The 17,420-nt window shown below is 38.0% G+C and overlaps 1 protein-coding gene across 13 annotated transcripts in view; it reads left to right on the top strand.

The window, feature by feature from the left end:
- Positions 1-17,420, top strand: part of ATP11B (ATPase phospholipid transporting 11B (putative)) — a 103,086-nt gene that overhangs the window by 83,418 nt on the left and 2,248 nt on the right. For 2 of the 13 annotated variants that reach the window (XM_085232536.1, XM_085232541.1), the window contains exon 29: positions 9,328-12,204. In XM_085232536.1, the coding sequence (XP_085088662.1) occupies positions 9,328-9,546 (219 nt within the window). In that variant the 3' untranslated portion in view covers positions 9,547-12,204. Of the gene's footprint in view, positions 1-1,825; positions 1,912-6,130; positions 6,254-9,327; positions 12,205-13,085; position 17,420 lie in introns of those variants that run through there. The other 11 variants (XR_014885381.1, XR_014885382.1, XR_014885380.1 and 8 more) reach the window with 11 other exon arrangements.

The following is a 17,420-nucleotide window of genomic DNA, read 5'->3' as shown; positions in this document are numbered from 1 at the left end:
GTATGCATTTTCTGATAATCTGGAAATTCTTCAGTTAATTTTCTTTTTGTTTTATTCACCCTTATGTTTGTGATCAAGGTAACTTGCTCTCTGGTATAGATTGAACTTGAATCTTTTTGAGGGGAGAAAAAAAAACAATTTACTTTCCACCTCTACATATGTCAGTGCCAAGTATGGAAATGATGAGTCCCTCAGCTATATTCAGCTTACTAAATATATGATATATGATAAGCTGTTCTCTTTGGCATCTTTTTTGCTCTTTTCTTCCATGTCATCACTGAGAGGTCAGATAGCATAGGAATCTTACAAAAAAGCATCCTGTTCTGTTCTGGAATCTGTTTTTAGGTTTTATGCTGTTTAATGTGTGCCATATTGATCTTTGTGGCATCCTATTTCCTTTAATATGAGTTACATTGAGCTGTGTATCATGGAGAACTTATCACTGCATTACATCAGTGCTGTTAACTTTAGCATCAAACCTTTACATTACTTTGTGTGTGTTGATTTTATTAAATTACAGTGCCCTGCTAATTTGTGTTTAGAAACATCCACCTGAGACATTCTCATGCTGATCCTGTAGCTAGCCAAATATCCCATTAGTCCCTTTTCAGAACTAGAATACTAGCTGCTTTTTCCACTCAAGGAATTTAATAGCTCAAATCTGAGGTAAATAACCACCATTTTTTTTGAGAACTGCTCAGGTAGACCTGGTAAGACTCTTTGTTGCATGCTTGATTTAGGAGAACATGGGTAATTACGTATTTTATCCCTTGTGTCATCTCCCCAAACAAACAAACAGAACTTATAGCAACTAACTGAACACTTGCTGTTTCCTTCCTGTGCATCAGCTGTTTCCATTTGGCAGTGTATCGTTACAGTTTTTGAAGTTTCTCATGTCCCTGAAGTCATTCCATTAAAAAAGCAAAACTTCCTCAATTTTTTTCCCCCTAACCTTATCCATGTTCTTATTACTGCGTTCTCTTACCTTCTGGGTCTATTCTAAAAAAAAATTGCAGGTTCAGTTTGTTTCCACTGAAGTTATTTTGACCATGACATAAAGAAACTTAAGTAGACTAAGGCAGAAACATTTGATAAATTCAGTTAAATGCAGTTATTGTTCTGTGTCACAGTGATTTTAAGAAAAAAATCGGTGTCTCTCATAGGCTTAGTGTGAGTTGAATTCTATAGCAGGATGGGATTCATGAGTTCTGCCTTTTCCCAGTGGGCTCAGTTTGGTTGTGTGGCCTTTGTTTTGGTTTTTACTGGGGATGTGTGGGGTGGGGATGTTTTTTTTATTGCTGATTTGTTTGTTTGTTTTAAATGTGTTCCTTTTTTTTCTTTTTTTTTTTTTTTAATAACCTTAAAGATAACCCATCATATTATGTTTGGCTTTGATCTGTTGCCCTTTGGTCTGTTACCCCATTCTGGGTAACTTCTGACTACAGTTCTGTTCTTTTCTGACTATAGCAAGTAGGAGGAAGTGGACAGTAAGGACAGTCTGAATCAAAATGTAAATCTTGGGGTAAATGTAAATCACAGCACTATTAAGGAGAGAAGGTAATACTGAATAAGGATTCCAGGTAAAGTATAGTCATGTAAGTTTGTAGGCTTAGAATGAAAGCTAAGGTGCACTTAAGTGTGATCTTCCCAAAAATATCTGGCTGCGATGGTTTCGGGAGTTGTCCTAAAGCTACCAGGTGTGTGTTTCTGTATATAATGTGTATTCCACTTAAATAACAATGTCTTGTCCTGTGTCTTTTTCTTAGAAAATTACTACTGCTACTGACTGACATGTATGTTCCATCCCTTCTCTGTCCAATTGTAGATGTACTCCAACAGAGTTGCTTTAAGTGACGAGTTCATCGCACTGCAGCCATTGTCCAGGGCAAGGAATCAGCTGAGCAAAATTAGGTAGAGTAGGAGGGACAGTTCCTCATCAACTCTTATGCATGCTGAAGGTGGACTAACAGTGCTGACAGAGATGGAAAGAGGCATGAATGTTAGTGGGTTGAGAGGGCAGTATATCTATATAGCGCAGATACATTGAGTTTGGTATATTTTTTGGCTTTGCTCTGTGTTTTTTGAGCCAAATGCTTCTCTTAAGTAGCATGTTGGACGTGCTTTGTTCCTAGGAAAAAACATCCCTAGCATGATGCTCAACTTTCAGAATACAGACCTAGCTCTTCTTGCATCCATTTTTAAATAATTATAGTTTCTAGCATGTTTACAATGCTTTTAATTTCTTCATGATCAAAATTAACAGTGCTTTTTGCATGTCGGAATAATTTCAGCTTCATAAGCCTGCGACAGAAAGGCCCATATATTGCAAGCAGCAGTTTGGTGCAAGTTGTTTGCCCATTTTAATTTGCTTTCACTTGTATTGAAAGCGCAGAAAATGTTTTTAGTTTGGGTGCATATATACACTTGTGCAGCTAAGGCTTTTTGTGTTCTGTGCCTCTACAAAGTGAGTGTTGTTTGTTTTCTATGTGTTACGGGTACATATTCTCAGACCTTTGTATACAAAATGCTAGGAAATTATTCGAGCAAAGATGAAAGCATATGTGTGTTGCAGAATTCATATCAAGAAATGATTCAAAGTCTGAAACATCGTGACACACCAGTAATGTCTGAACCTATTCCTATTACTGACACTTATCTACGTCTCTATTCTATGCTAGGAAATAATGCAGAGGACTGGTCTCTTTTACATAGCTTTTAGATGACTGTTGTCTAAAAACATGAAAATGGATGCTAGGAGAATCGGACATGGGTGTTTCAGGGCATTCATTCCCATTTGCTTAAATAAGGAAAAGCAGAAGAAATGACGATTGTGTTGTAAGAGTATTTGTAACAGTTAACTGAAACAATGAAAGTCCTTTAAAAGAAGGAGAGGACAAAAAAGGAAAAACTTTCTATTTCCTCAGGGTACTATGCCTTTGCTGGGAGAAATGTGAAGTGGTCATTCTGTTTAAATGGTTTATTAACAGGTTTTAACTGTTACGCCACACTGTGAAACACAACAGGAATTCTGCCATTTAGATTGCTGAACACCCCAGGGAGGCAGTGTTTTTAAATCTAACACTTACTAGCTTTAAAGGAGAAGCAAAAACTGCAGTATAAGCACATCTCCAACATTAGTAAACTTAGTAGTACATTCTGGAGGTTTCTCTGCAAAAGCTTCTTTACAGGTCACCTTCTTAAATTCCTGAATTATCAGTGTAATATAAATAATCTATATTTTAAAACTTTGGATCAAATATATTTCCAGTAAGCTTGTTTTCTTTCTGGGTTGTTGAAGTAAATGATGTCTGCATCAAAGGTTTTTCAGCAAAAGATTCTGTTAAACTTTTCAAAACGAAATACATTTTAAGAGTTAAGCAGCTAAGTGTGAAGGAAAAGTCGAGCTGTCTAGGGATGCAGCCCTGTAGTTACCATTTAACAATACATGATGTCTTGCTAATTTGAGGGCATCTTCTTTGTATTGCCTTAGGGAAGAGTTGAAAAAAATAACAATTGTTTCATCCATGAGTACATAAATCCAGTTCTCTTGTGCGTAAGATCTTTTAAACTGAGTATCTAATACAGGTCCCTAAAATACAAGCACAGTCTTACACTGCCAGGTGAAATTAGAGAGAAAACAAGGACTTGGGTTTCTCTAGTTCTTATTAAAAGTCTCCAGATAAAGTTCAGAAGCTACTCTGTGAATCCTTGCCTAATGGGAAAACCAATTATAGATAAAAACCACCGACTTCACTATACTAAGTAAAAACTCATTTGGGATAGAGACGGTGGTTTAGTTTCTGTGGCGTCCCAGGCAGCTCATTTCCAATAGCAGCGGAGCACAGAAAGCAGGAAAGCTGTAGGAATGGGAAACCAAACAGCTGCTTGGTGAGTGTTGTAGGAAATGGCTGATTGCCACAGCTCAGTTGTGTGCCCACTTAGTTATTGCAGCCTTTCTAGCTGCAGATTGCACGTGGATTGATTGATAAACGGATTCTGGTAGTTGTTTTGCTTGTTTAAAACCTCAGTGTAGTGCCAGGTTTAACTGACTTATGCCTCATTTTGCATATGTGCTTACTGTTGTGGTGATTTACCAACACTGCAGTGAAGGTTTATGGATGAAAATTAACACGCGTGATGCTATCACCAATTTTTATGTGGACAGGAAATTTGGAAGTAAAAGTTAGTTTATAAGAACTCTCGTGGTGTACACAAAGTTAAGTGCTTTAAGCAGGATCTGCTGAGTGTCCGTGTGATTTCTGTAAGTCAGAAGTGCAGTCTTGTGCATGCCTGTGAAACACCTCTGAGCTGTACTGTTACTGCAGTAGCGTGGGAGGAAAAGGAGATGAGGCAGGTCACTCAGGTGCAGGCTTTGTGCTTCAGCAGAGGTTGATGGCCTACTACTTCAGCAAACTCCTTTCTCTTTCCTCTGTAGCCATCTCTGTTGAAGTTCTTGGAGCATGTGAAATACTGTTTTGGGCTATTAAATAGACCCCATTATATCATATCGTTTTTCTCTTTGTAAACAAAGTTGATATGTGAGGATTGTGAGTGTATACGTGCAGTGTCTCTGTGCTTTATAAGAACTGCTGGAAGTCTTACGCTACGTGTGAGACGTTGCTCAGATGCATGTTCTAATTCTAATCACTGATTTATTAACTGTCTTTATAGAGTTTTTACATTTTACATTTCAGCAGTAAATGCCAGGGAAATAAAAATCACAGGCAAGATTTTTATTTTTAGGGAAGACCACTGGTGCATAACACTTTATCTAGGGCTCTCAAACACTAGCATTTACTGTAGCATAGCCAGGACTGTTTTTCTCCATCTGCCCTGCTCTGACTCTATTGTTGTCATGTTTTTCATTCGTTTCTGTATAGATCTGCTTGCTTTAGTTGTCTGTGATGTAATCCTTGCCCTAGCTTCAGGGCCTTCATTTCTTGTCTGTTGTTTTTTTTTCCTCTAGTTGCTGTTGTGTATTATTTCTCTCCAAATAGCTGTCATATCTGATCCGGACCAGCTGTGTAGAAATCAGAGCAGGAAGTTTTCTGTTTCTTTATATGTTCCTTATAGAAAACACTTATTTTAATTTCCAAGAAGCCTGTGCAAGTGCACACTAGTGAAATATCTCAGAACACCTTCATTTGCTGCACTTTGAACAGTCTGTGAGCTCTTCCTTTACAGGTTTGTTAACTGTTAGCATGGAGTGGTGCTGGTCTGTGAGCTAATCCACAGAATTTATCATAGGAAGAAGGAATAAAAAAGAGTAGATTATTTCTTACTTATCTTCAGTCATACGTGTACTTCACATGAAGATAATTTTTTGCAATTCTTTGGATCAAGCAGGCTTGCAAATACCAATTTATTGACTTATTTCAAAGAAGTGAAGAGTAGAAAATCTAGAAAAATGTTGAAACCACAAGTGCCAATGAAGTTGTTAGATGTCATTACTCATATTTTCTCTTAAAATTCTAAAGCTTTGTAATTGTTTGATATTTTGGTACATAATACGTTATAGGTTAAAAGCAAATGAAAATAAAAGTGAGCTTTACAATAGAGAATTAAGCTTCAGCTTAATTGTGGAATAGCAATAGCCACACCATGTATCTTCTGTAACATCTGTATGGCATCAAACATGTTGGTAGCAAGTAGCAGGAAGATAACCTGCATTGTTCTTACCTTGATGCACAGGGCTAAAGATATTTGCTGTTAACTAAGTCCCAGCTGCATATTTCAGAGTGGTGAAATGTTTAGTCGAAATGTCTGTTGTGTGGCAAACAGAACAATAAGATGAACAAACTGCAGTGATCCTTTTTGTTGGAAAGGGGAAACATCTAAACCTGAATCTGAAACCAGAATTTGAAAATTTAAGATGGATTTCAGATTTGTTGTGTTTCCCCTTCTGTAGTCTGTGGTGCACAAAAATACCAAACTTTTATAATACATGTGCACTGATAAACTGTGTTCGAGTTACCAGTTAACTCAAAACCATTTACCTTTTCTTGTAAATATGCTCTGTTCTCTCAAGAACAGATGTGTAAAATCAGAGTTCCAATATAAATATGGTGACTGTTGTAAAGCGATGCAAGCGTGGTTCTTTATAAGATTTGTTGCTTTTCTATCCTTCTAGATGGAAGAAGATAAGGGTTCAGTCAGCTCAGCATGTGACTTTGCTGAAAGCAAGCACAGAGGGGAGGACAATAGGCAACTGCTAGATCCATCTAGCCTACAGGACAGTTCTTACGTTCACTAGGTAGTACTCCCACTCTACCCTACTGTGTGTGTATATTTATTTTTATATATCATTCTGTGGACAGTCACAGAGCCATCTCCAAAATACCCATTTTTTTTATATCTAAAAGAAAATTTACATCACAATATGTGCGTTTGATTTTCTTTTTCAAATGAAATCTTTCTTTAGTTCAGCATTTCAACTTTTTGATTTATTACATGAAACAGTCCATTATCATATAAAATAATATGTTATTGTGATCCCAAATCTTAATGTATGAAAACACTTTTTTTCCAGCCCAAATGTGAAAAATATCAGGTATTTTTCCACGTTCTAATTTGGTAAGCTTTGACTCTCCTGCCTTTCATTTCCCCTGGGTGCATTTCAGGTCTTCGGAGATTTATTATGCTCTACTGCCTTACCGTGCCAGGTTTTATTTGGATATAGACCTATGATTGTAACTGTCTGCCATAGAGAGGAAAGTGAGAAAAGAGAGTCTTCACTGTAATATATCTTCCTTCCATAGAGTGGGCATAAATATAAAAACCTATGCTCGCTAGACAATGATACACAACATATCTACACATAAAATAGAATGTACTTTCATGTGTCTTTAATGCTTGCCCTGTATTATTTTAGACTTAGCTGTGAGTTTGATAAAAGGTAGATGTGTGAAGGCTATATAAGGTCGTAGTTGTTATTTTTTTGAAAGGTTAACAACAGCTTTTCCATAAATCATGGTTCAAGCATGACCCCAGCTTTTAGTTGGTAACTCAGAATTACAGAATGGTTTGGGTTGGAAGGGACCTTTAGGGTCCTCTCTTCCCAACCCCCCTGCTGTAGGCAGGGACACCTCCCACTAGACCAGGTGGTTCAAAGCCCAGTGCTCAAAACTTGAGCAAATGAGAGCCGACTCAAGAGATGTGAGCATTTCTCTAATTCTCTAAAATCGAGAACTGAAGGCTCAGTCCTTGAGAACGAGTTTGCGTGACTCTTGGTTCCAATTCATGCCCACCTTTTAATGACATCTTGGACTGCTCTGTGTCAGGACTTCTGAAATCCTAGGGGAAAGGGTGTTGAGAATTTGTTCTGCACTGCAGCATACACAAAGTGAAGATGGCTGTATATGCAGCAGGAAGCTTGCTTTCTTAGCTTCTGCTAGGACTTCCTTCTGCTCTACGTATTTTATTGTCGGATGCTCTGTGAGTATGAAATTGCTGTGAAAGGTGGTTTTTGCTTTTACTGCACTGCTGTAAGTTATGCTGTTCCTTATCACGGTATCTTCTCTGACAGTATAGTTGTGAATAGATGTAATGGTTGTCAAATAAGGGAATTCAGGGACGTGAGCCCTTCGTTGTATTTTTGTTTTAACCAAAACCCCCTTCAGAACTGTCAGCTGCAATGCTCCTGTCTCTCAGGTGTTTACAGAAGTTCATTGTCTTAGTAAATGTTAACGTGTCCAGAAGACCTCCAGAACGAGTGAGAGTTCTGACTGCACTTCTTGTCCATGGCATCTGATACACAGCAACTGCATCAAAGGTTTCAGTCTGTAATCCTTGTTGCTTTCTGTAAGCTGATGTAACTGCTGACCTTCCTTCAAGCATGATGTCGAGCAGTGTGGCAGGAAGGTTCCTGGAAGGATTTTGGGAATGTAGAGCAGAGCTGAGGAAGGGGCAAGTATAGGAAACAATGCATGTGACCCCATTTCTGCTCATGTACCCCCCCCCCTCCCAGCATATCTCATTCTAACAGTTGTTTTTTTCTCTCTTGGATTTCCAAAAGCCTTCTCTTTCTTTTGGCTGCTGCTGCTTTCTAGAATAGAAACTGTTACAAAACACTAATCTATCAGTCCCCTGTTTTGTAGGGAATTAGGAAGGAAGGTGTGTGCTCCTAGCAAAAACTATTCTCTGAGATCAAACTGAGGTGCTTTGCTTTCCTCCAGTATTAAGCAAGTGCAGGTGGTGTGAAAGAAATTGAGGCTTTGGTTTCCAGAGTCAGACGTAACAGTCAGTGGTGTTTTGTCACACAGTGAAATGTTGGGGAATGTTCTTAAAAGTGAGCTGTGCTCTGCCATGGACTAAGATGCCTTCTCCCCAGGTCTCCTCATTCACAGGTTTGTGAGAGTGAGGTGAGGATAACAGATGCTTAAGTTTAGCCTGCATGTTTGGCATTTGATTGACAGGATGCTCTCATGGGGAGCTTTAAGTTAAGTTAGAAAGAATCTCCACACACTGCTTTTTAATTTCTTTTTAAAAAGAATAATGAAGTCAGTTTGGGATATTCTCTACCCAACAGTGCTAAATTTTAGTTGAATTTTAGTTCTGCTGCAGTTGACCAGTGCTCAAGAACAGTGGAGTGCACTCATAGATGCACTGCTCTGTAAACTCCTCTGTGTCTGTATAATGTCTTTCATTTTGTTTGAGTCTTTTTCTCGTGCACTAAGAATAAAAAAACTATGCTAATGTTGACTTGTTCCTCATAGTAGCATGAGCCTGACTAAGCCTTTTTAACATCAGTCTTTCTTGTATTTATGTAGGATATTCACAAAATCAGGGATTTGCTTTTCTTACCAAGCCAAGAGGGTACCTACGGTACTGCTGGGATATAAATTAGTACTGAAAGTTGCATTCTGCACTTCTTGAGGAATAGTTAACACTTACCATCACATTGCTGCGCTGTTTGTAGCTTTGATCTGAAGCTTTTTCGTGATAGATGTTTAAAAAGGAGTAGACCTGAAGTTTGTGTAAGTTGTACCTCTACTGAGGTTAATCAAGGCTGGACAGTTCAAACTCCAGAGATTCATTACGGCAATAATACAGAATTGCTAACCAGTTTCTCTTCATCTTTAAGCTGAGATGGTGCTAAAGAATTTCCTTGTGCTCAGCAAGACTGTATTTGAAAATTTGAAAGATCAAATATTAACATTTAGGCATTAGGAGGGGAAATGATGAACGTGGCTGTAGTACTTCTGTAAGACTGAAAAATATTCAACACTAACTTAATAAAAACCTCCCTTTTCTAAGTGATATCTGATGACATCTCTATTGATAGAATCTGCAAATACTGATATTATTTATTTTTTTTTATCTTTCCAGTTTACTGAGACAGGTTCAAGTATCAACTGCATGGACTCCATGTGCTGCTTCTCAGATGGGGAAACAGCATGCACATCTGTTAGAAGAATGCTGGAACGACTAATGGGAAGATGTAGTCCAACCCGGGTCAACAGGTGTGGAATTTCTCTCAATAGCCTTTGCTGCAGACAATTCTCCTATAAACTGGAACCTGATGAGCCTGCAGCTATAGATGCGTAGCAAACCAGCTGCAGGTTCTTCTTAAGTAGGAAGTGCAACATTTTATTGTACTTTATTCATCCTAAAAGATAAGTTTCTTGCTTCTCTTTGAGTGTTTTCTTTTGGGATCGAGAGGGGGAAAAACGGTTCTCAAAGATTTCTGTTAAAGTGTTTAGTTTGATTTTTAGTAGAAGCTTTTGAGTTGTATCTGTCTTAATTTCTCTTGATTTTTGTACGTTCTTCTCCTTAGATAATCAAGCCTTGCTGCTGCTTTTCTTCTCCTGTTTTATGATTTTTTTTTTTTTGCCTTCACGAATCAGGAGTTGTTTGTAAAGTCAAAAGACTTTTCCCTGTGGTTCTTGATGTACAACCTCCAAATATTTACCTTGGAGCTTGCATTACTCCTGAAGATATACTAAAGGCTCACACTCTCCTCCTTAAGTATAACTTTGTTGTTATAAGGAAAGTCTTTAAATCTTTCAGCCATTGATTGATATGGAGATTAAATATTTTTGTAGTATAACTTTTATATTCTATTTCTAAAATCGGTAATTGACGGAACAGAACGTCAGGTTCTAAGAATTTTAAATGTTTTTTTTTTCAGTTCTAGAAGGTGTCAAAGTCATACGTGCCATTCCAAAGTATGTGCTAAACAAATCTTTTCCTTCACAAGCCACGTGTGAAACAAACCTCAGTGGGATATAGAAGCATTTTAGAGTAATCAAATGCTTTTGAGGAACGATACTGCTCTTGCAGTGAGCAAAACTGGGGAAAAAAGCTCTCAGTAAACCTGCTTATGTGCCATCTCCCCACTTCAAAATAGAGAGGGCTGTCTAATAAATACGGAAATATTTGGGGGTAGAAATAATTATAGTCTCTTGTACATCGTAATCTCTCAATGCCTGAATGATGTCATGGTCCTTCAGTGGTCAAAAGGTAAACCTGAAAGAGCTGCGCTTCATGTGTTTTCAAGGCAACTTATTTTGTTTTTGACTTTGTCACTTTTAGTTAAAGGTCGTGGTATCATTCATTCAGTATGAAATCTCGTGTGGGCAGTTTTCACTGACAAGCTTTGTCAGTTCTGATTTTGGTATTGTTACACAGCACGTCTCTGTTTTGAACTCTTGCGTTGAGCACTGTCTGCGATTTCAGTTGGTTTCTCATCTGACTTGCTCATGAAATTTATTCAGCATTTCTACGTGTCCAGGGAATAATTATGCAACATTTCATTCTGTATGAAAAATGAACTGTTATGATTAAGTACACTTTTAATTAAAATTTGCTGTATAGAAGGCGAGCATGATGTATAAAATAAACAATTTAGTAGAATTTTTAATCTACAAGATGAGCATTTAATTGATCTGAAAATCAACATTTTAATGGTAATTGCTCTAAGCTCTTGGTTTGTTTTGGGTTTCTCTTTTTTCCATTTCTTTGTAAAACTGTGCTTTCCAAATGAGGAACTTCTCATGCTGCTTTTTAAAATTCACTGTTATCTAATCAGAAGCAATTATTTCGGTTAACATTTCCCTTTAAAGAACTTGTGTAGAGTTATACAAGGTAGGTATTCTGTTTTGTTTTCTGCGATGCATTTACATCTTTACAATTTTTCTCTTTTTCCACTCAGTATATACTGACTTTCTTTAAGAACTTGCTTAAAACTATTTACTGAATATAAAACATATTTGACAGAATATTGGTCAGTTTTTGAAGTTAGCTTTTTCTCAGGTTTCTTGTGTGCTTACCTCATCATTTTCAAATGAAGTTCCAGTTAGCTCAGTAATTTTAGAATGTTTAACGTTCATGCGGAACTGTCCTGGTGCTGCATTGAAGGCCTGAAGCTCTGTAGCTTTTGTTTCTGTCTGTGGTTGAAATTATTCAGAACAACTTTCTAGTTTCCCTTAATTTTCTGAACAGGAGAACTAGAAGGAACGCTCCTTAAAATTTAATTCTCGCTTGCTTTTTTTGGTGACTTCATTCCATCCATACTACGTTATTACTTAAAAGCTAGTCTAACAGTCAGGGTAGTGTTACAAGTCAAGGCTATTTACATTCTTCCCTTACGCTTGCCATATAATAAGCATTAGTCTTAGTTTAATTCTGCTGTAATCACATTCAACAGTTACATATTGAAAATGCTGAAGGTGTGCTTAGCAAAGCTGTTTGGCAATTCAAAAGTGTTTGTTAAACTTAGTCCTAGGCTGCTTTCATTGAACTAGAAGCTGATGTTTTCAGAGGATCCTGTGATCCTGAACAGGACAGTCTTCTGCGTACGTATGCTTCATAAAACAGCTCCGTATTCAGCCAGGAGGTAGCTGCAGATTGGCTGTAAGCATGCTGTGGAATGAAGAGCAGTGTTTAAAATAGTGTTGATGTAATAGGTTGTGTTATATCTTATGCTCATTATAATCTGTCAAGTATGATATTCTGTCAAGTATGAGAACATGAAATCAAATATGGTATCGAATTTTCCTAGAAACTTTGGTTCAAAGTTGTACAAATGCTTGGAGTAGAGGGCTACAGAAATGTAGTACTTAATGCTTGTGAAATGTATTCAAGAAGTATTTGCTATAGTTTCATTCACCGGTTAGAATGTGAAACGTGTGCCGTGGTGTGATAAAATGCATTTTTTGTCTGTCTGTCCCATTAAATTGTCTGTCAGTTTGTCAGTCACTAAAACATTAGGAATTCTGGATCATTTCACATTCTTGTACAGTAGGGTTCGTTATGAGTTGTTGGCTCTCCCACGAGTGGTACTTGTGTCAAAGCACTGCATGTAAAAGTTCTGAAGAAACAGCAGATTTCTGACAGAGAAGACACATTTGGAGGATAAAGTTGTTATATTTAGATTCCTTGCCTTCCAATCTTTAATTTTTTACGTACAGTCCTATAATGCTGTTCAGTGGAAAACCGTGGTTGCTGTGCAGTAGCAGAAGCAGTAATCTGTCCTTGAGAGAAAGATGTTGGGAGATCCTATCTGAATCAGAAGTCATGTAGCTTTTCGATGCCTTAAATTTTAACTTAAATTTAATAGTAAGAGTTGAAATAACCTCATGTCTCTAGATGAGGTTTTGCCCACCTGTACCTTTGTGCAGCATTTCACAGAACACCCATGCACTGGCATGCTGTGGCTGGCTGCATGTACCGCAGGGCTGTACTTGAATGTCCTCAGGCAGTTGAACTGCAGTGGTGTCAGCGCCTCAGCTTAGGTGTGCAGCATTTGTTTTCTTTGCTTGAGGCACAGCACTAAAAATGAAGTTGTAAAGCTGGCCTTAGAGGCCTCTGGTCATTTCAGCTCAAAGCGATGAAAATATCTGATTAACTTTACATTTCTAGCAAATGTGGAATTGTTAATTACGTAGTTGGATTTACTAATTGCAGTATACTTTCAAAGGTTAAAATGAATTGCAGGTGTTTACATGAAATAATAGATAAGTATTTTAAAGGTTTACATAAGCCTAATCTCAAAACGTTTTTATCTTTGCTTTCATAGACTTTTCTCCTTGCCTCTAGCTTGTAAGTTCCCAGTCAGCCAAACTTTTCTTTTATTGTTACTGTAGATCATGGAGTTCATCGGATCCCTTCTATGCCAACGACAGAAGCATCTTGACTCTCTCCACAATGGACTCACCCACTTGTTAACAGGGACATTTGTAAATACCCTGTGGAAGCCAAGTGGTGCTCACGTACCTATAGTAGGTTCAGAAGCGAGTTCAGTGCTACATCCCTGCCCTAGACAGGACTAGTGTGACTTAAAGGCAAACTGGCTGTCCTGTAGCCAAGCATAGCGGTCATCTGGACTGTATTTGCTTCCAGTATTTTTTCTAATGATATCCACAAGTTGCTAAGTAAATTTTTTTTAGTAAGAAATGCTTTTTCCTCTCACCATTAAATCTTTTTTTGTTACTGTATGAGCAGATTGGAACCTTGTATTTGATATTTGAGATGCTGGTATAGCACAGTGCAAAATCTTTCTCCCAACTCCAAGTGATCAGATAGAATTTGCACAATGAAACATAAGTGGAACGTAATGAAATTAGATTGCCCTTTACTGCACACACACTCGGTTTGAACTGTCTTTTACAGCAGATCAGTCTTATTGTTTCCATGGACGGTTTCTAAAGTGTTTAAATACTCAGAAATTTTTTAGAGATAAATACAATTCAGATATTTATGCTGGTGTATGAATGGCCATTTTATTAGTCATCACTTTGAGAAAGAAACAGCCTACATCGGTCATTTGGAGTCATGAGGATTTAACAGGTCACTGATTTCCTGAAGTGTGATTCAAAGCCAGTCATCTTCTCTAACAGCTGTTTCGTTAACCATTCATAAACCTGAAGTGGAAAAATGGGTAAGAAACAGTGGCTCGTGCAGGTATCTCACTAGCATAAATTTTTGAATGAGGAATCCTTTTAATGTTGGTGAATCTTTGCATGTTTTATTCTTTTTCATGTATTTATATTTGGCCGCGTTGTACGTTGAAGATGCGATTAATGCTTAATTATCTTCATATATCTGAAGGGTCTGAGACATTGGTGGCAATGTTTTGATACCTAAGTATGTCAATAAAAACAAATTGCACCAATGCAGCTTTGAATGGTACACGATGCATCTTGCAGGTACTTTTTTTTCCCTCTGATCAGTTTAAATAAATGTGTCTTCATGTTTGGGGAAGGGTAACAACATTTGCCTCTGTTCTGCCATGTTGGCCAGAGCTATTAAGGGGTCTTTCTTTAGACGTGAGAGCTAAATGGAGGTTAGAGCTTTGTCTTAGGTAGTCCTCAGGTGCAGGCCAGGAAAAATGCTGCTGTGTTTGGACACCTGTTTGGCAATCCAGTTTGAAGTCAGTCTCTGAAGTCCCATCACTATTAAAAGAATCTTCCTGCCAGTCAGCAGAAGGTAAAAAGCAACGTATTTAAATTCTCAGTGAAAGAAACTAAATCAGACTGTAAATAGCTCCTGTAAATAGAACCTGTAAGAACTTGTTAACTGGAGATGCAGTTAAGCCTGAGATTTGTACAAAACCAGCGTTAGCTGCTTTCAGCACACCTGCAGGGGTTTCCCCTATTGGCCCAAGTAGGTTACTTGTCTTAGCAGTTTCTCATTCTGAGACAGTCTTCCAACTGCCACCAATATCTAAGACGTTTTTAAAAACTCTAACAGATATCTGCTGTTTTGTCATATCTTTTGTGTGTAAGCCACCATGTTTCACTGTTCAGAAGTATGTGTTTGTCCATGTCACCCACAGCACCCAGGCAGAGCGTGTGACTGTTGGGCCTCATTAGCCAGCTCATCTGCGTGTCTAGCTGGTGCACCACGTGTGGAAATAGGCACTGTGCTTAACTCTTTAGGAATGTCAGAGGGTTTGATAACCCTGCTCCAAGCATTTAGATTGGGTCAGGCTCTGTACAGAAATGTTTGTTGGCTTTTACCATGCAAATATGTTGATTATACGCACAGAAGATGCACAGTCCTGTACTTGAAGAATAATTTACATTCATTATATATGTTTCTTTAAAACCTTCCATCTCCTCTTGTCCCTCTTCCCCTGCTTTCCCTTTTCCCAGTGTTTGTAAGGTTACCGAAGAAACACGCATTTAAACAGTTCAGGAAGAACTTAAGAATCCATCTGTCTGCCAAGGTATATTTTTCTATTTGCAGTACAAGTTAAACCTGTAATTTATCATTTAATGAGTGTAGAATTGGTCTGCATGTGACCAGATTTTTGGTCTGGCAAACACTTAGGACCACATGTTTTTGTAAATATGCCACAGATGATTGAGAATTGCTTTTGCTCAAGGAAGAAAGCTTTTGTGTATGTCTCTGACAGTTAAAGCGTAAGAAACATTCATTGTGCACTGAGTTTACTGTAAAAGTTAGTCAGTCTTCACAAAGATGACTGCACAAAATACGGCTTACTCCATTTAACAAAGAGTTCAGCTCTCTGAGTTAATGGTGAGGGAGGAAGGAAATAAATATGATAGAGCTATGCCTCAGCCTTGAAACCCATAACATGTGGCAGGAAAGCAGCAGTCTGTTAAAGCAAATTACCAGACTTAGGCTTTTTAACCTTGCAGTAGAAAAGATGGAGTGGGAATATGTTCCCATTTGTTCACAAACTAGAATGTGTATAGATTATGCTTACAATATTCTGTGTATTTTTTAAGGCTATGGAGGAGGGAATTAAAAAAAAAAAAAAAAAGCAAAGGAAGGGATACTGAGAACTCAGAATGAGCTCTTGTTTTCTGGTACAAAGGATTATGCAACTCAGAATGCATATATATTAAGCAACCATAATTTCTTACTGGGAACCTTTAGTAATACTTTCCAAACGTTGTTTTTTATGACTGTAGCTTCTACATGGGAGGGGGGGAGGGGGGTGGGTCTCATTTTCTAGTGCTAGGAGTCTCAAAGCTGTTGAATCAATCTATATTATTTTTAATTGTTTTCTTTGACCCTTCCATACTTATTACTGATACTGGTGAAATTTAGTGTCCAAAAGTGCATAATCATAACATGTTTCTGAGCCATTTAAGCTGCCCTTCCTCTTTTGCTCTGGGAAATAACTTTATAGCTATAACCACCAGCACTGCACTGCTTTGTTCTACTTTTTTTTTTTTTTTTAATGGAGATGCATTCCTAGAGCTGGGTGAACCAGCCATCCTGAAATATGGATTAATTTCAGCCTTCTCGTTTCTAAATAATCTCCTACTTAGACTTTTGTTGCAGGCTATTTCTTTTTTTCTGTGACTCTTTATTGTTGGCTGGTTTGTATGTTCTTTGCTTCTGTTTGCTTCCAGTGGTATGACTTCTCTGGTTTCTGCTTCCTATTTGATTGACTCAATTTAAAAACAGGAGGAAAAGATGGGATGCTCGTGGCTGTACCACCTAACTCTTGCCCTCGATCAGCTTAAACATGCATTCGCATCGGTATTTGCGAGGCTTCTGCTTCCCCTAGATTGTTCAGCTGCTCATAGAGATGTCAGCCCTGGCTCTGCTGCCCACGCTTCCGTGGCTTTCGTTAAAAGGAATGTTCTCCTCCCTTTGATATATTCGCCCTGCTCTAGGTGTTGCCATAGTACCTCGCTGTTTTACAATAACTATATAAAACTGTCATTGTAGATACAACTTCTTTGTTGTTGTTTCTGGTTTGTATAAATGCATGGACATGAATAAAACCTGATGGGTTGTGGGCCAAAGATCTCTATACGTAACATGAAGTGAGAAGAGATGAAAAATAGCGCAGATTACAGCAGTGTGACTTGCCTAAATAAAGCCCTGCGCTTCACCCAAATGGGATGCAGTGCGTATTTTCCTCAGCGCTTCTACTCTACTTGGAGTAGCAGCAGTTCAGTCATTCTCATCTTTTCTGCATTGTGGCAATGAGTTTAAAAAAATACATATACACATCTGTGACTATTTTCCTCTCTTGAGGGTATGGGTTATAATGGGGTTCGCTTCCAGATACAAAGAGGATGCCATAACTACGGCACGGAAGTGATTTTGTAAATTTCCATTTATGTTCCTATTGTAGTTGTCTATTCTTTTGCACACTTACCCTCACTCCTTTCTCCTGGGAGGGGCATTGAGTTCTCCTTGCTTTTTTTTTTTTTTTTTTTTGAGAAAAAAACAACATTAATAGGAAAAGCATGTGAGGGTACCAATTTAATGAAGTCAATCCTTAATTTTAGGCAATTAAGGATCACTGGAAACTGTAGCAATAATTAGTACTAAGAATTCTGGACCTGTGACACTGTGGCTGCCTCGTGTTCCTTCTGACGCTGACAGCACGTCTGTGTGCTTGTGCATCGTGCAGCTCGGGCAGTAGAAGTTGCTTTACAGTTTATGGAAATGAATTAATTATATTTAATAAATAAAACTTTCGCTTACAG

The sequence above is a fragment of the Meleagris gallopavo genome, chromosome 11 (genome assembly GCF_905368555.1).
Source record: "Meleagris gallopavo chromosome 11, MGAL_WU_HG_1.1, whole genome shotgun sequence".
Classification (NCBI taxonomy): Eukaryota; Metazoa; Chordata; class Aves; order Galliformes; family Phasianidae; genus Meleagris; species Meleagris gallopavo.
The sequence above is the reverse complement of the archived record's forward strand: the minus strand, read 5'-3'. Positions and strand labels throughout refer to the sequence as shown.